The 20,458-nt window shown below is 29.1% G+C and overlaps 2 protein-coding genes across 3 annotated transcripts in view; one reads left to right on the forward strand and one right to left on the reverse strand.

Annotated features, from left to right (window-relative positions):
* Window positions 1-20,458, forward strand: part of LOC113378603 (Y+L amino acid transporter 2) — a 74,472-nt gene that overhangs the window by 48,572 nt on the left and 5,442 nt on the right. The window lies entirely within an intron of this gene.
* Window positions 9,601-17,242, reverse strand: LOC113375161 (alpha-2C adrenergic receptor-like). Its single transcript, XM_026615112.1, has 4 exons — window positions 17,165-17,242; window positions 14,937-15,120; window positions 9,673-10,028; window positions 9,601-9,618 (listed from the first exon to the last, which is right to left on the reverse strand). The coding sequence occupies exons 1-4, from the start codon at window positions 17,240-17,242 to the stop codon at window positions 9,601-9,603; spliced, it is 636 nt and encodes a 211-aa protein (XP_026470897.1).

Genomic DNA, 20,458 nt, shown 5'->3' on the forward strand with positions numbered 1-20,458 from the left:
GTAATTAAGTTCCCGAAGGAGAAGTTTGTTTTCACCAAAAAATCCGATTCGCAAATTTTATGTTTTATCGACCTTTCAAGCCATTCCGAATCGAATGAGACCAAAGTGTGTGTGTGTGTATGTGAACAGATTTTTTGCCGTAAATCGACGTTTTCTCAAAAACCGCTAGACCGATTTCAAAAATTTAAGAGCCATTCGATGTATCTCGATGAGGACTATCGTTTGTCAGTTTTGTGCGACAATCTGCCAAACCGTTTCTTTGTCATTTGGAAAAATGTGGTAAACTTTCCGTCGACATTTAAGCTCATACTACCGAATCGATTTTAAAAAATCAAAAACTGTTTGAAAGAAATTAGTTGGGAATGATACTGATTAGTTTTAGGTGAATATCTACCGAGTCGTTTTCTTGTAATTAACTGTTGAAGAAAAAAATTAAGCCGATTTTTATGGAACTTTTTTGGGCGATATATATCATGGTCTTATAGAACTTACTGAAATATTACGCCCTTACGACAAGTAGTTTAATTTTAAAAAATCATAAAAGTTTGAGAAAATGAGTAGTTTTTTTGACGTTTGTTAAAATTAAAATTAGACGATTTACTTGGTATAACGATAGAGTACTTGGTCTTAATGAACATACTAAGGTTTAGTAAATAAACCATTGAAGTCCTACGGAAACTGGTTCAATTATAAAAATCATTAATTTGTGAAAATTTGCTTTCAGAAAATATTTTGAGTTAACGTGATCGTTCGTTCTCAATTATGTGCAATAAATCCACTCTGAATACTTTTATCACTCATAAATTAATTTATTTTTTATTGATTAAGTCGATTATTTACACATATCGGGAAGTTCATGTAACTTGCCTCAAGGCAAAATATCAATATCAACTAGTTATTTAAATGTTTGAAACATTTATACATTAAGGTACAAAATATCGGATACATATTGATGCAATTAGGAATTGTATACATGTTAATCGTTTTGAGTTATAATATTAAAAGAATAGTTTTAATATAATTATTGAAATGTTTCTTCATAAAATTTAAAATATTCTACCATATTATGATTTCATTTTTAAGATTGTGAAAATGTTCAATGCACCGTACTATAAATTGCCTCCTGATATTAAAATTTAACCTTTATCGAATTCAGCAATTATGCGGTATGCCATACAATGTAGTTGGCTGAAACGGATTTGCATTATCAAGGAGTTCATAATCGATGACCATAATTGGTTCGATAACTGAAGTGCAAGATAATTATCTGTTTAACTTTAACTATTTGTATGCAGTTTTAATTCAAAAGCTAACAGCATGTTTTTTATTCGAAAAAGTCGATTTAATTAAGCAAAGTAGAGTAAGCTTACTCCTTCAACGAGCTTGTTAATTTGCATCGTTTAAATATTGATTTTTAATTTGAATACATGATTTATCATTGTATCTAAAATGGAACAAATATTAAAATTGATATTTGATTAAGTGTTACAAGATATCAAATTGTTTTATATGAGATATTAGGGTACGTGTACTTAAAAATTATATTCAAGTATCGTGAACTCCGTCCCCAAGAACAAGAAGACTAACAATGAAAAAAAAACTTTCATTACAAAATTGACAATATGACCGTTTCAAATATATTTTTGAAAGCCATTCGCCCGATTTAGTGCGAATGCTGGTCACACATCTTCTTCTCTCTACTTTCAAATATTGTTGTCAAGTTTACTAGTTTTTGAGATAATGGTGGTGGACCTTTTTACTCGCGGACCATTAAACCTCGCTCTATAATATGAGTGAAAATAAGTGCCTTTATGTTGAGGTTATAGTTTTTATATTTTAAAATACATTTTCTTCTGTAATGTGGGATTTGAATATGCTTACGCAGTAAATGTAGCGTAGAAAATTTGTAAAGTGCATTGTTAAAAATTATGAAAATTTATATTTAAGTTAATTATTGATCTTTCATCTTTTAAGTTAATTAGTTTTTTATCTTGCTTATAATTGACTCATCAATGAATAAACCAGCAAGACACACTAGTTGTTTTTCGAAACAAAGTTATCTTTTATAGCAATATTCAGTGAACTATTAAATTTTTTCCGTATTTTTCAATTTCTGCCTCTATCTCATAATTGAATCATATTTTTATTATATTATTTTGGCACAAAATTGGCATTTGAATGGCATAGAATATTCGTGTATATTGAATAGAGGCATACGGCATGAATGCGCTATGTTCATCGATATAGAATTATACAAAGCTTTTTAGTTTTTTCATTTGCTATTTTTGACTTTCAATCTGGTTGTCACTTAGCCCATGCTTGTTTTTAAAATTAAATGTAAATTTATATATCCCGAAGAGCTATTTTTATTTTTTACTTGAAAATTGATAAATAATATGTAAATTTGGGCACTACGGTGTGAAATGGCAATGGGAAATTTCTCACAGAATTTTTCCCTGAATCGATTTAAGGTTTGATTCAGCTTACGGACGCGCCCTAAGGCAGTACCACCCAATATTTTTATTCATTAATATGCCTACATTTGAATGTTTTCTTGACGTTGAAACATTTGACATAATTAGCAGTCAATTCGTCGATTCAAAAATGGTAAATAATTTTCATTTCTTTATTTATACATTTTGACACTTGTTGCGTATCAGTAAATCAAATAAGTATTATTCACTAAGTACTTTTCAAAGGCCTATAGAATTTTAATGGATTCGGTTTGACCTTCAGCCTTTTTAACCATGCGAAAATCCCAGAAGAGTAAACCTGAGGTTCTCCTTGTGAGTTAAACCAGGAAAAAACAAATATTTCTACTTCAGTTTTTTATAATATCTATAAAACCTTACATGTGAGTGGAGTTAAAAGGACCAACTAAACCTTTTCACTGGCAAAGGTATAAACAATAAAAACATATTAAACTAAGTTGAAAAAAGAATTCATACTAGATTTGGAATGATACTGTATAAAAAAAAAATTAACACAGAAACATAATTACTGTTTTAGAACAAAAACTGACAAAATAAATATTTATCAAGACCATTTTCATTTCGACGAATTTGCTGCTACTATATAACTATCTAAATTCAGTAAAATTCCCAGTTAATTTCTAATTGTAGAAATATGTTTTTTCACTATTTTTCTTAAAGTTGACATCTGTCTCTTTTTTTCATAGGCAAGGTAAAACGGGACAGCAAAGGGCCAAGCTGATCAAATGTTACATTTTTATTTTAAAAAGATTTTACGAAATAATAGCTACATTATTCAACCAATGCAAAATACAAATTGCTCCGGTATATCTTTCACAAAGATCATAATGTATTTAACCATGGTCTGGTATTTCGTCACAAATATTCATAAGCAGAGTTGGAATAACTATTAATATAATTTATTTCTTATAGAATTGTTTTTTCAACTTAGTTTAATATTTTTTTATTGTTTATACCTTTGGCAGTGAAAAGGTTTAGTTGGTCCTTTTTAAATGAAAAAAAAAATAAATGAAATTTATTTAAATAATTTAGTAAAGTGAAGCAAAATGCAACATGCATTAGTTCAAGAAAATAACGTATATACAATTTTGGACATATTATGTTATTTATTATACTAAATTATATATTTTCTACTGCCAAACATATATTGTATCTTATATTGTTTTAACTTCTGGCATATCTCAGCTGGTTTTCGGCAATAATATTGTAGATATTACATTTGTCTTATTTACAATCATGTATATGGATATTATATACTAATATTGTCTAGACTAGCTTAGACTAAAATCAAATTTCAAGTGAATCGACATTTTTGGCCGATGGCAGTTCTCATGTGTCGAAATGTTTTCAATGTCAAACAATGATATGCTGTTTTTTGCATTTTTTTTTAATTTATTTCTACAATATTATTATAGTTTCATAATTCCCCACATCTTGAAAATTTTCCTTCGCAAACTCTAAAAAGATTTATTAAAATCCGAATAACCGTTTAGGAGGAGTAAGATATATGCGTATTTGTGTATGTAAGTGTGTATTTTGAATCGATTACTAGCGTTGGCAGTTATATAGCAAGTAATAAAAAAATATAACTTGCTTCTCTTATTTCCACACCATCTACATTGAGCTTTTGCTACTGCAGATGGAATATATTTTATTGTAACAGTTTTACTCCTACATCATTGCTACAAAAATGGCTAAATATCAAATTCGGTAATGGTACAGAAATCCATTACGTCTGTAGAACAACTTGTATTCAGTTGTTACATTTGAGATTTGGCATTTAATGCTACGTTATTACATATGTGGTGGTCAGAATGGGGCAACCCGATGCGTAGCCCCATCCTCCCGCGACGAACTTATTGTAAGAGTTATCCTTGGCACAGTTTCTTTTTAAATCACGTTCTCACAAACCTTTTTTCGATAATAAAATTCCACAACTCTTTTAGTTTTCAATAATAATAAATCAAGAGTGAAAATATATATTTTTGACATTGTTTACCGATACCGTTGATGAATTGAAGTGCATGCGTATATGAAGTGTACTATATTTAACTACTAGGTCGGCACGTAACTAATAACTACGTAAGCGTCATACGAAGTTCAAACGATGATCGTCTTTTCCGCCTTGCAATGTTTTATCAACAATCCAACCGCATGCGAAAACATTTATTCTATGCCATTCGTGCGAATAAATGCTATAGAAATCTCAGCATCGATATCGATAGCATTTAATTCTGTTATTTTATTTACTTCAAAACAAAATAAATTCGTATCCAGTCAACTGCAGTTGACGTATATACTCCACAGGCAATATATATAACAATGCTATTGTAATTCTCTATTTACAGAGTTTGCCGCTGAAATATGTTTGTGGAAAATATAAGATTAAAATTTACTGTAATAATATTTTTATATAAAAAATTATGATTTTTTGTATCAAATGTTTCGCATTACATAGTTGTGAATTGAAGCTTTAACCGTGTTTTACCTTTTAACATGTACTGTAGATTTATATAATTTCATTAACTTCCCATAGCGTAAGCTATAGTAATCGCAAAAAATCGAAAATGAAAAATTTTACATATCTTTACGTTTCAAAGGTTTCTGATTATTTTAGCATACTTCAGAAAAAAATGTTGTATGTGTGTGTGTTCGGATACAATTTTTTGTCGACGATTTCGTGAATAGGAAGCTACCGATTTGAATAATTCAAAAAGCATTCCATTCGTATTGGGGGCGAGACATGCTAATTAGTTTTTGCCAAAAACAGGTTCAGCACTTTCGAAGATACGGCAAAAAGTGCCAAAAATGGTAATTCAGTCTTTGAGATAATAGAGCGTCCGATTTAATTGATTTAAAAAACATTTTATTTATATTGATGAGATGAAGAATTGATAAAATTTTTGTGAAGGCAGATCTAGTGGTTTCAAAAACGTAAAATAATGCCATATGGTGGTCAAAAATGATCATTTAACATATGCACATCAAATTATCAGGCGCGATTGCTTTGAAAAAGTTCAAAATTTTAAAAAGAAAAAAATTAAAATATAAAAAAAACATATTTTAAAAAAGTCAATATTTTACAAAAATTCCAAAATTCTCAAATATCTATTTTTCAAAGTTCTGAATCTTGAAAAAAAAATGTGGTATGGGTAGTTTCCTGCAATTTTCCTTTAGGCACGATGCTATATACAACTAGTTTAAAACAAAATCAAGGAATTGTTATAGACAATTTTCTAAAACTTACAAAAACAAGTTTCTAAAACTTGCAGAAGTAAAACGGGAATTGACAAGAACATTTTCTGATATATACTACTATCGAAGTTTATCTACCATACTGAGAAATTAATATTTATTTGCCTATAAATGAATAATTTTTGGCTAAAATGAAGATTTTGACTTCTTTTAATATTTAAAAAAATGAAATGATTAATAGGGCTTCTTACAGATATAATGGCTACTAGCAAAAACTTTCCTTTTTCTTGAGAAAATGAAAAACGAATGATTAATCAACCTTTCATGAATCAATTTAATAATCAAAATACTTTAAATCCAAAATCAAATTTTTACCAAATCAATAGATAAAATGGCAAATAATCAAGCAGTATATATATATATATATATATATATATATATATATATATATATATAAATGCATATTATAATTGATAGTAGATTGAAAACCTAATTTATGTAACAGATTGACAAAAAGCTCATTCACAATGTTTTCGAAAATTACATACTAAAGCATTTGTATGATATAAAAAATTAATATTACTGTTTTGCGCGGAAAACACCAAAAGCAGAAATGCTCTAGAGACGCCCACTAATTACGTGAGGTGAAACGAGCAAAGTTGAGTTCAGTAAAATATTATTCAATCTAACTTGGCCGGGCGAGGGTCATAATAAATGTTTATATTTTGTTAAATCTTTCGTTAGTCATTTGTATAGAGAACAAAAAAATTAAAAAATCAATATTAAACAATAAAAAGTGTAATGTTATTTCGAGAGGAGAATTGCATGAAATTAGTAACAAGTAAATGAATATCAGAGTAAACTTAAAAAATTCAAACGTTTTAAAAATGGTTTCTAGATCTAACATAGCGCGACATGAATTGTCACTTTTGATTCACTTATGGCTAAGTTATATCTAAAAGACATTTTTAAAATTTTTGAAATTTTTTCCATGCTAATTCCATACGAAACTTTGATTATTTTGCGCTCTATCTAAAAGTTAATATTAAGAGCTAAAACTTTTAGAGATTTTGTTTTATCAATTTGGAACCATTTGAGGCCCTGGGAGCGAGGAAATTCGAAAATGTTCATATCATATATATATATATATATATATATATATATATATATATTAGAGTGGTCCTTAATATGGACATTTATGAATTTTATTGCTCCCAGGGGCTTAAATGTTTCAAATCGATAAAAAAAAATTCTCTAATAGTTTCAGCTCTGAATATTAACGGTTAGTTAGCGCGCAATTCAATCAAAGCTTCGTATGGAAATAGCATGGAGGAAATTCGAAAATTTAAAAAATGTTTTCTAGGTATAACTTAGCGACAAATGAATTAAAAGTGACACGAATTGTCATCTTTTATTGAAAGTTTGCATATTGGTTTTGTATTGAAAGTTTTATAATTTGTTTTGTAGAGCGTCGAATTTTGAATAAAGCTCATTCATTTGTTCGCTAAGTTATATCTAAAACACATTTTTAAATTTTTTGAAAATTTTCCTATGCTATTTCCATACAAAACTTTGATTAAATTGCACACTATCTAAAAGACAATATTAAGAGCTAAAACTTATAGAGGATTTTTTTTATCAATTTGGAAGCATTTGAGCCCCTGGGAGCAAGAAAATTCGAAAATGTCCATATTAAGGACCACTTTAATATATATATATATATATATATATATATATATATATATTAGGGTGGTCCTTAAAATGGTCATTTTCGAATTTCTTTGCTCCCAGGGGCTCAAATGATTCCAAATAGATAAAAAACAATTCTCTGAAAGTTTTAGCTCTTAATATTAACGTTTGGATAGAGCGCAATTCAATCAAACTTCGTATGGAAAGAGCATGGAAATTTTTTGAAAATTTAAAACAAATGTTTTAGGTATAACAGCGACAAATGAATGAGTTTTATTCATTCATTTGTTCGCTAAATTACATCTAAAAAACATATTTAAAATTTTTGAAAATTTTTTCATGATATTTCCATACAAAACTTTGATTGAATTGCGCTCTATCTAAACGTCAATATTGAGCTAAAACTTTCAGAGAATTGTTTTTTATCTATTTGGAACCATTTGAGCCCCTGGGAGCAAGGAAATTCGAAAATGACCATTTCAAGGACCACCCTAATATATTTATATATATATATATTTTGTATGATTCTGAATTTGATGTTGACATATGTATTAACAAAGTCTAATAATCGGGCATAACATCAATAAAAAACATGAATTTCTTTCAAAAATTTATTTTAAATCCATACGTTTCGGCTATAATCCTAGCCTTCATTCAGTGGAAAAATTAGTTGATCTTAGTGTTACATCTTCAACCAGTCTACGAATAACACACTATTCATTTGTGATTTTTTCAAATCAGTATTTTGTGAAAATATTGTGTAATTTCAAGTTAATGTTTATAATACATAGTGTAGTGCATTACCATATCCTAATACCATGGATTATTAAAATTTTCCAATTTAACACTAAGATCAACTAATTTTTCCACTGAATGAAGGCTAGGATTATAGCCGAAACGTATGGATTTAAAATAAATTTTTGAAAGAAATTCATGTTTTTTATTGATGTTATGCCCGATTATTAGACTTTGTTAATATATATATATATATATATATATATATATATATATATATATATAGTATAGCTTTTGTTATGCTTCGTGAAAAATATGTAGCCCTTTAATTGCTATTGTTTAAATGTCAATGTAATTTGATGGATGGCGCACTAAATGTCACCAAGTGAAAATTAATCGAAAATCACCTCGCGTAATTAATGTCCACTTTCCACTAAGGGAGTAATGGATGTTCACTTTCGAAAAATTAATACGCGGATACTCATTCCTACGGCATACGAATATATATATATATATATATATATATATATATATCTCTAGGGCAGGTACGTGAGTTGAGACTCCAACTTAAATTACGGCAGTTGTAGTATGAGAAGTTTCCCATTGCCATTTTCAACCGCAGTGCCCGGAGAGAAAATAATCACTTGGATCACGAAATTTTCGAAATCATTAATGTGGGAGGGTATTTTAAGTCACCTGGGTCAAAAGATCTAGATCTGGGACAAATATTGCTTTTAAAAAAACCCGGGACACAAGCTAGAAATCCGGAACTTTCTCGGCCAAGCCGGGACGTATGGTCACATTAGATTCACGTGCAATATTCTTAAATAAACTCGAATTGTCTTAATGACTTCATGATTTATCTTTAGGTATATACCAATTTCAGCTAAATTAGTTCAGCTAATTTAGAAACACGACGAGAGAATAGATTTCAATCCAGTGAGTGTCTTCGATTTTCTTACGGGGGTATTCTAATAATTTTACAAATTGGAGACCGTTTGAATAAAAAGTGTTTTTTTACTGTTTTTTCGAGTTTCTCGAATTTTTTAAAAATAGTAAAAATTGGAATTTGGGGATAATCCTAGTTCGGGCTACAGATAGGTCTATAAACAAGACTCTCTGAACATTTCAAGTGAATCGGTCGATTAAAACTCGAAAAATCGTGTCAACAGTACTGAAAAAGTCTGTTCTGAAAAAAGGTATTTAAAGTTTTGCGTGAAGCCAAACCAGTATGGAGACCGAGTCAGTAAAATGCCTATATCTCCGAAAATAATTCAAATTTTCAAAAACCTTCTCGTACCCATATCCTTAGATAGTTAAACTTTGAAAATATGAAATAAAAAAAAATGATTTTTTTGAATTTCTACACTAGAATACCCCCTTAAGTCCAATTACGAAGAAGGATCTTATCTTGTAGCTAATTATTATATTGATAATATAATAGGATATAATAGTTTTATCAGTTTGTCTATTACAGTTTTAAATAATTTTAGATAAGTGGATGGTTCTGAACAATATGTATTAATATAGTAAATTATCATTATTTATCATTTTACAATACCTGGTCATTGGCTTCACTGGTTGACACATCACTAGCCAAATCGCATGTGACAATTGGTATTTGATTCTCATTACTTCCACTGTTGTCGATATTTTCAATCGTAGCAATCATTTGCTCTTTCGTGATCTGCAGCCGATTGGCATTATTTACATGATGTTCTGGATTTGTACTAGATAGAAGCAACTGCTCCTGCTGCTGCTGGAGCTGCTCACTACTGTCCAGTGAGTCGGATAGCTGAGATTCCGACTGGGACATTTGGCACCTTGATTGTATCAATTTTGATTTGTTTTGCGTGAGATCGGATGATGAAAATCTGGTAGGAAAATGAGGAATCGGGCGTGTTCCCTTAGTTGAACCTGGGTAAAAAATAATAATTGATTGATTAGTTATGATATGGCATATAAATATAATGATTATATTTGAGAGCCTTTAGAACATGCTTGTGTACAAAAAAGTGCAATTTATGCTGATCAGTAATTTTTGATCGCTTCTATTACGTATGTCAATAAAAAATGTCATTATAGATATTATAGAAAAACTGCATATAGGCACATATAGAGTAATGTTGCTTAAGGGTGACAACTAGTGTGAAATTTGCCAAAAATCGAATTTTCAATTTTTCCATATTTCGATAGATTATACCTTTAAAAATAACATACCAATATTTTAAATCAATGTCGTGAATAGTTTTTTAGTTACAGCCACTTGAAGAGTATATATATAATATGTAGTATAACGATCATTTTATCTTTAAGGGGGTATTCTAGTGTAGAGCGATGAATTTTAGGTCATTTTTAAAGTGTCGTAAAAGAAAGCAATGAATGTCTTTATTATCCATTTTTTTACCACTTATTTATTAATATTGTTAAAATACAAAACAAAAATTAAAAAATAAAAAAGTTGAAAATTGTAAAAACTGGCAGCTGATAAAGTGGGTGGTCTCAAAAAATTGGCACCTCAGTCTGGACATGATTTCAGCCCTCCTAGCCATCGGAAATGCAAAAAATAAAAAGATTATTAATCTACAATGATGTCGCAATCGGCTGAACAAGCGATGAATAAAAAATTTGTTTTTCAAAAATTGGCGACTGTTTGAAAAAAAAAGGTTTTTTTTGCTGTTTTTTGAGTTTCTCGAATTTTTTAAAAATAGTGGAATTTCAGGATGATTCTAGTTCAGACTATAGATAGATCTATAAACAAGACTCTCTGAAAATTTCAAATAAATTGGTCGAGTAGAACTCCAGAAATCGTGACAAGAGTACTGAAAAAGTAAGTTCTGAGAAAAACGCATTTAAAGTTTTGCGTGAAGCCAAACCAGTATGGAGACCGAGTCAGTAAAATGCCTATATCTCCGAAAATAATTCAAATTTTCAAAAACCTTCTCGTACTCATATTTTTAGATAGTTAAACTTTGAAAATATGAAATAAAAAAAAATCGATTTTTTTGAATTTCTACACTAGAATACCCTCTTAAACGCGTCTTTCTCGAAACATATTCCGAATTTGCTGCAGCGATTACTCAAAAACAAATGATCCGATCACCATCAATTTTTTTTACATGTTCTATATATAGTTTTCCGTAAAATGAACTATCGATTTTTTGATCGGATCAAAAATCGAATTTTTGCAGTACAAAAACGAATAAAATTTTGGGTAAAATTCGACTTTTTTTTAAAACGCCGCCATTTTATCAATTTTTTATTTTTTTATCGTAGGTCATTTTATAGACAATATTATCTAGTTTAACGCGAATTTTTTTTTAAATTTCATCCACGTAGAAGGCCGGATCACTGCAGCAGTGAGAGGCCTTTTTTCGCGCCGTTGGAAATCGACGATAACTTTAAAAATATTTAATTTTTTTCTTCAAAAATTTTACTATGTATTCTTAAAACATGTGTAAATATATTCATAAAATTTTGAAATGATTGATGAAGTTTTTTTTTAATAGAAATTCCCAAAAATCACCTTTTTTTAGGTGGCTACACTATTTGTGCCCCTTAAGTTCACTGGCTAAATCGTACCCCAGCAATATCTTGTCTGATATTTATAAATTACATTATTTGGTACCATGAAATGAAATGAGTGTGTATGCTTGAGTAAGCATACGTTTACAATTGGAGGGCTGACCGACTTTGTGAATAAGAAGTTATTAAAAAAATTTATTGAAATTTTTTACTTAATTGTAAATTTTATATAACAAGAATATAATTATGACAAATTTTCACTACTTTTTCTTTATATCACTAATTTGGCAATCGTTAAGACATATTTAAATGATATAATAATAATAGTAACATGAGCCTTGCAGCTTAATTTGTACCCTTGCTTCTTTGTACCATTTCATAGAAGGAGTTTCTTCATAAATATGAATAAATAATAGATAAATACAAGATTCTAAAGTTTTTGCTTTAGAGCGAAAACACCAAGTGGGTTTAATCAATAATAACGCGTGTTATCTTCATAAATAGTTCATCGCCATTCTTAGCACACAAGGGCATAATAAATTTATAAGTACATTTGTTACTTTTCTAGATTATTATTTTACTTCAAGTATTATTTTAATTAGATTTGACTTTTTAACTAATTAGCAAGAAAAGTTGATCCTAGACTATATTGTGTATAGTTTATTACATGTTTACTAGTAGGTACGACTTAGGCTATGCGTCTTATTCGTAACGCTTGTACATTTTTGAGCAACGTAAAATTACATATAGTAATAAAAAAAGAAAATTTAAGTAGTTTATTAAATATTTAGTGAATGCCAAAAATTTTTCTTTGATTTAACTGTACTAAATTAAATATTATTTCCTTAGCACGTCTTAAGCAATTTTATGCAATGTGTATAAAATGATATGTATAGATATGTATATATATATATATATATATATATATATATATATATATATATACCTGTTTCTTTTTACACATGATGAATTTACGACATGACACTAAAATATCATACCGCTCTTGAAAATATTTTGTATACAAATTCATCCTCTGAGATTTAAATGCCCAACAGATTGCAAACAATAGACAACATTATAATGAAAATATTAATTTAATTGCTGTAATTCATATCCAGTAGCCCCAAAAATACATAAAGCGCCAAAAGAAAAATCTAGATCGTTATATCATGACTGACGACAATAACGTATTATATGCGCAAACTTCGCCGTTCTCAAATTACTTCCAAAAATTTCTTTTGTTCAACATTTTTACTAATAAAACTTATTTATAGAGTATAGGTAGGCTTACAGGTATATTACAAGCAGTGGTTACGCACGTAATTTTATACATATCCCTGGGGAAGATGAAATTTCACTTTTCCGAAAAGTTTGATAATTTATAAATAAATAATTGAAAAGTAACGGAATTTTATATTATATATACATGTATAATCCCAGACGTAGAATGATATTTTTTGCCAACATTCATATGTATAGCCAGTTCTTTTAATATGTAAATTTTATTCAAATATCACATCGTTTATTAAAGTTTGGCTAGAGTATGCATATTAGAAATTAAAAATGTTTCAAATTATAAAAGTTATGGATTAAAATTATATATATATATATATATGGATATGTATGTATATATATTTATGTATGTGTATGTATGTATGTTGGGTTTTGCAGCCTGATCGATAGCGTGTCCGCTCCATAGAGAGGAGGACATTGGATTGATTCTTCGGCGAACTTAGGTGATATCAGTGAGCAGCGATATTATTTTGCATAATGTAGTTTCTAGTGTCAATTGGGCATTGAAATGTAAAAAAGAACTACAAAAACTAGTGGTGCATGTCATCGTGCCTTAAGGTAAATTGTTGGAACTTTCCGAATTACACTTTTTGAAAATTTTGAAGTAACTTAATCCATATTCTCGTAAAAGCGATTTGTCAGGATTTTTTTTCCAACCATATAAGTGAACATTGAACATTATAAATCTTGGTACGGAACCCAAAGACATAAAAACAAGATACATACTTATAATTAGAATGTCTGTAAAATATCTGATAATTTGATGTGCATATGTATAATGATCATTTTAACGGCACAATGACGTTTTTTTACTTTTTTCTGGTTCTTCAATACCACCTTTCCAAAAATTTAATCAGTTATTCAATCCGCCAATACAAGTGAAATATTTTTTGAATCATTCAAATCGGACGTTCTCTTCTCTCAAAAACTGAATTGCTAATGTTAGATTCCTTGTTTCGTATCTGTGTAATAGATTGGCCAAAAACTAATCAGCAAATCTTTTTGTCAATAGGAATCGAATGTATAAACTATACCAGAAGACTAAAACAAACGCCCATGGATTTAATTAACGCATAAAATGACGTCAACTTATATCTATTATTTTTAATTTAGGGGAGAATGCAACTGTGTACTCTTCCAAGCATTCAACAATTCATTTCCAGACAGTTACTTATTATTTAATATCAGTAATAAAATTAACTTAATGTCTTTTGAACAGGTGTAAATTATATACACAATAAAAAAAAGGATTCGAATGTAATCCGTGCTCTGCATATCGTCGACAAAAATTTGTATCCCCACATACGCACTACTCCTCTGTCCCCCCCCTCCCCCGCCAAACACATACATACATCCATTTCTTCTAAGATATGCCAAAGTGTTCAGAAACTTTTGAAACAAAAAGTTATTCAAAAATTTCATTTTTATTTTTTTGTGATTACTACTACTACGGAAAGTTAAAATTTTCATTCATTTTGTTCGCTGGTTTTATTAAATATTTTTCAGAATTCAAAGCGGTCTATAAATTGCACATGGATTTTGCAATTAACTATAAAACGGTAAAATGGATAATATAAGCTAGCTATAGCCATTGACGATGGTGATAACATTCACATTTCATGCCGGTATAATTTAATCGCGGTCTTCGTGTCTATATTAAATTTTGATACAGAGATAAATGAAAATATGATTTATAGTCTGACTTGAGATGAAATATAAATGAATGAATAACATTTGCACGTCGTTTTGTGTTTATGTTTTGCATTTGCATTTGTCTTCTACGTGAGCTTTTACGCGTGATCCTTTTTATCTCCCTCGTTTGTTTAAGCACGTCTTTTTCAATGTGTCAACTCCAGTTTTGGAATATCAATTTTCCGACACCAATAAAATAAAACGACGTCGATTTTCAGCGTCTGCTTCATATTTTCTCTATCAATATCGATATTTTTTTATTATTTTTTCGGAACCTAGATTATAAAATTCTAAATAGAAAATCAAGAAACTTACCTGCAGTAAAACTAGTGGTGACATTGGCCTGTAGCTTTTTCCTGGTCATTTGTTTCCTTATACCTCTTCTGGCTCGGGCTTTTGCGGCAAAATAAATCCTAATGTACACGAAGACCATGATACACGATGGCACGTAAAAGCTTCCCAAGGCCGAGTATAGCACATACCCGATGTCATTGCTCAACTGAAAATTAATGAAAACATATGTAACAGTAGCACTACAAACAAATTCAATTCGGTGTGCTTATTAAAGTATTTTTATCAGGATAATAGATTAATTAGTGCAATACCATCATAGGATTAATTAAGCTAGTCAAATTAGTGTACCTACTGCATTGCATTGTTTTTACATGTCCCATAAGTTTGACCCAATATTAAAGAACTTCTTAAATTGTCTAAAAATTTTTTTATCAAAATTGTTAATGATCCACAATATACAACATAAAACTTCTACGATTTCAGAGAATACTTTTTATAGTAAAATAATATCATGGGAAGATGAGTGAAAACAACTAAACCTGTATTAACTTCCCGAAGGAGAAGTTTATGTTTTTATCAAAAAATCCGATTAGCTAATTTTATGTTTTCTCCACGTTTCAAGCCATTCTCAATCGAATGAGACCAAATTTGGAAAAAGTGTGTGTGTGTGTGAACAGATTTTTTACTGAAAATGACGTTTTCTCACAAACAACTGGACCGATTTCAAAAATTTAAAAGCCTTTCGATTTATCTCAATGAGGACTATCGTTTGTCAGTTTTTTTTTTTTTTGACTCAGTTTTATTTAGCAATCAGAAATACATAAAGATTCCTATGAGCTAAAAAGACAATATTTATGAGTGATGCCTAAGAAGAACTCCAATGAGAACTTCTCAGTTTTACAATTAATATGATATATTAATTAGTTATATTAGTTTGTCAGTTTTGTGCGACGATCTGCCGAGCCGTTTCTTTGTAATTTGAAAAAAAGTGTTACTTTCCGTCCACATTTGAGCTCATATTACCGAATAGATTTTAAAAAATCAAAAACTGTTCGAAAGATATTAGTTCGGAATTATACTTATTAGCTTTAGGTGAAAATCTACCGAGCGTTTCTTGAAATTAATTTTTGAAAAAAAATTAAACCGATTTTTATGGAACTTTATAAATCTTACTGAAATATTACGGCCTTATGACAAGGAATTTAACTTTAAAAACTCATCCTCATGAGTAGTTTTTTTGACGTTTGTTGAAATTAAAATTAGACGATTTACTTGGTATAACGATAGAGTACTTGGCCTTAATGAACATACTAAACCATTAAAGTCCTACGAAAACTGGTTCAATTATATAAATTATTGATATTTAAATTTTGCTTTTAGAAAATACTCAAAGTTAACGTGTTTGTTCGTTTTCAATTATGTGTAATAAATTCACTCGAAATACTTTTAATCAATCATAAATGAATTTATGACTATTTACACTTATCGGTAAGTTCATGTAACTTGCCTCAAGGCAAAATATCAATACCAACTAGTTAAATCTTTTTTGGCAGACTATGCCCATTGTTTGACTTTATAATTTTGAGAATTCGTATATTTGTATAATGACCAAAATTTGGCATTGGCTATTATACACTTTGAAAAATACTACATGAATTTATTTTAATATTTAGTAAACCTTTCTTTTTAAAAATAATAATTTGCTATTTTATAAATAAATAAATATAGTTTATTACAGAAATACGGAGAAAGTAATGGCATTGCGATGGCTAAACCATATAAACCAATGATATCTACGAGTATACAAAATTTCATTTGAATAATTATTTTCCGTCTAATACGGTATCCAATTAACAGACTCGAGGGACTTTCTCTCATGTTCAACAATTTATTAATCACCACCCATTCTGAATATAATTACCTCATGGCCGACATTTTGATTTGTCTATTATTTTCATTACTGATTAATTAACGTTAATTGAGTACTTACTGGAGGAATTTCTTCAGAGGTTTATTTGCATTGAAGGATCTGATATAAAATTTACTTAATTGCAAGAGCCATGCTTTTGCAATTAGGCGAGAGATGAATAAAATACTCAGGTCATTTTTTAAATTACGAAAGAGAGCTTTGAAAATAATTTTGAAATTTGTTGTGAGCAATTCAGTTCACGAATGTATAGTCTAGTTAGGGATAAGTAAGCGATTTACTGGGGCGATCGGTAAACGTGACTCATTTTATAAAATATTACCTGGCACGTAGGAAATGGCTCATCAGGTCGATCCACTTTCCAGCCTAGTAGTGGCGGTATGCAAATTACAGCTGACATAATCCATACGGCAGCTATCATTCCAGCAGCACGCCCTGGTGTACGTTTTTTCAAATACTCAACCGCCTGCGAAGAGAATGAGAATATTTCTTTTAATTGCCCGTTATTAAAAATTATATTTACACACACACACATGTATATATATATACATATATATATATATATATATATATATATATATATGTGTGTGTGTGTGTATACATATATGAATAAAATCTTGGAGAGCCTATTATCAAGTAAAACGGAGAAGCTAAAGATTTCAAAGTATCTTTATTATTCCAGACGTTTCGACATTAAACCTTATGTCATCATCAGGTGATATAATTTTCTTTTTGAAAACAAATATAACTCACAAAAATATTACGAAAATTGAAGATTGAGCAATTATATTGTAAAAACCAAATCGATTATAACACAAAAAATAACACATATCAAACAAACAACTATCTGACTATGTGCAGATAAACTCGCAGCTAATTTATCATTGTAGAAATGTGTTTGTTTTCAAAAATTTGTCACCTGGCCTTGTTACTTAATAGGCGGGGTAAAATGGGACGACCAGAAGGCAAACATGTCTTATTTTTATTTTTGCAGAAATTTAAAGAAATAATAGCTACAATATTCTACTAATGCAAAATACAAATGAACCTATTGAGGGTACTTTTCTTACCGAGGTTACACTGCATATAACCTTGATCTGGTATTTTGTCAGAAATTTAAATCAGCGGAGTCGGAATAATTATATCTAATTTTTCTTCTGTAAAATTGCTTTTTTTAACTTAACTTACTTTTTTATTCAATTTTTTTTATCTTTACACCCTTCCCACGATAAATTTTCAGTTAGTCCTTTTTACCCTACTCACGTGTTTTATAGAGGGTTATATGAAAAAACTCTTTAAACTAACTTAAAATTAACAATACATCTTATAAAAGAATTAAATAACGTATATTTAAAAATTATATTAAGGTCTCGTAAACTGAACAACAGTACTCACAATAAGAAAAAAAACTAACAACGAAAGAAAATACTTTTGTTATGGATTTTTAAACATTGCTATTTATATCTGAATAGCGACGTCGTAAGAATCAAAGTGATGAATGATTATACATCTTTGTACCTCTACTTTCAAATATTGTTGTTAAAAATTTCTTTACTTGTTTTTAAGATATCGGTGGTGAACCTTTAAGCCCCGCTCTACCCTATAATATGTACGTAGCACTGCAACTGTCAGTAATAACTTTTTAAATCAATTTTCTTCGAGAACATTTGTCCTGTGATTCATATCCACTGATGATGACATAAAATTTTATGTGGAAACGTGCAGAATAATAAAATTGCTTTAAAATTTTTGCCTTCTATTTTTTGCCTAATGTTATGCTATTCAAGATTTTATTCATACTATACAACATCGAAATTAACTTTTCTTAACATTTATTGTATAAATGTCGCAATATATATATATATATATATATATATATATATATATATATTATAAAGTTATTATAATATATATGAATAATAATAAAGATATGAAAATTCTGAAATCTGATTTGATCTATTTTGCATCCCGCTTCTAAAAAAAACTGTACAACATGTAAGTATTACTTGACTAAAAATATAGGTAGAATATTTTTACTGTAATATTTCTTTAAAAGCAAAGGATGAACTGAATGTACACAATTATGCAGATAGATTTTTAATTGGTATACATTTCGTACACCTGGAATAGTATAACTTGTACTTTTACTATGCAAATCAAATGCGCTTCAGCATAAGTAATATAAAAAATATAATATGATTTTATCAAAAACACTTTACCTGAAATATTCTTTACTGAATAGTGCTTGCATACATTTAAAGCATTTTTTAAAACTGAAATAATTTGATGTAAATATTTCTTAATTAAATTTAATTTTTGTGTTTCAAATTATTATGGTTTTTTTAAATAATCTTGATTATATACAAGAGATAAGTTAAATAAATAGTTATTCTAACTCTGCTGCTGATTATTTCTAACGAAATACTAAATCATGGTAATATACAGTGTTATCTTTGTAAGAAATATACCAATGAATATTTTGTATTGGTTGAATAATGTAGCTATTATTTTATAAAATTATTTAAATCATTGACCCTGTTTACACCCTGGCCGTTTTATTTTTATTTACGCCACGGTAAAAAGTACGAGGTGACAAATTTTTGAAAAACAGCAAAAACTAGCTGTAAGTGGAATTCTGTCTTAAGGCAATTAAGGCATCGTGCCTTAAGGCAAATTGCTGGAACTTCCCGTACCAAATATTATTAATTTTTTAAAAACGATTAACGTTTTTGAAAAAAATGTACTTTGAAAAAATAATATTTTTGAGAAACTATATATATGGACCAAAAATTACTTTTTTTTGAAAAAAAAATTTTTTTAAAAAAAATATTTTTTTTTTAATTTTTTTTTTTTTGAAAAAAATTTTTTTTTTCTTTATTTTGACATATTGTGGAAGATCTAAACTTTTTTTCAAAGCAATCGTACTGATTTAACTGCATAGGGACAAAATATAAAGCGCGTAAGCGCCGCGTCGCTGTCTAACGCATAAGCATTGGTACGGAACCCATAGGAATGTTAACAAAATGTATACTTATTGTTAAAATCTCTATAAAATATCTGATAATTTGATGTGCATATGTCTAATGATCATTTTTGACCGCCAAATGGCTCATTTTTTTACTTTTTCCTCTATATCTCCGAAACCCCGATCGATTCTTTATCTTGTCAATACAAGTGAAATGTTTTTTGAATTATTTAAATCGGACGCTCCGTTCTCTTAAAAACTGAGTTACCGTTTTCGGCACTTTTTGCCCCGTATCTTCGGAACGGCTAGACCTGCCTGCGCCAAAAACTAATCAGCACGTCTCCTTATCAATACGAATCGAATGTTTTTTGAATTATTCAAATCGGTTGATCCGTGTTCTCGAAATCGTCGACGAAAATTTGTATCCGCACATACATACACACACGTACATACATACACACACACATACACACACACATACACACACACACACACACCCACACATACATCCATTTTTTCTAAGGTATGCCAAAATGTTCAGAAACCTTTGAAACGTAAAGATATATAAAAATTTTCATTTTCGATTTTTTTGCGATTACTATAACTTGCCCTACGGGAAGTTAATAACACATTTTTACAATGAAGAATTAG

Source organism: Ctenocephalides felis, unplaced genomic scaffold, assembly GCF_003426905.1.
Source record: "Ctenocephalides felis isolate EL2017-DRISC unplaced genomic scaffold, ASM342690v1 CF-g0.4_SCAFFOLD_01886, whole genome shotgun sequence".
Classification (NCBI taxonomy): domain Eukaryota; kingdom Metazoa; phylum Arthropoda; class Insecta; order Siphonaptera; family Pulicidae; genus Ctenocephalides; species Ctenocephalides felis.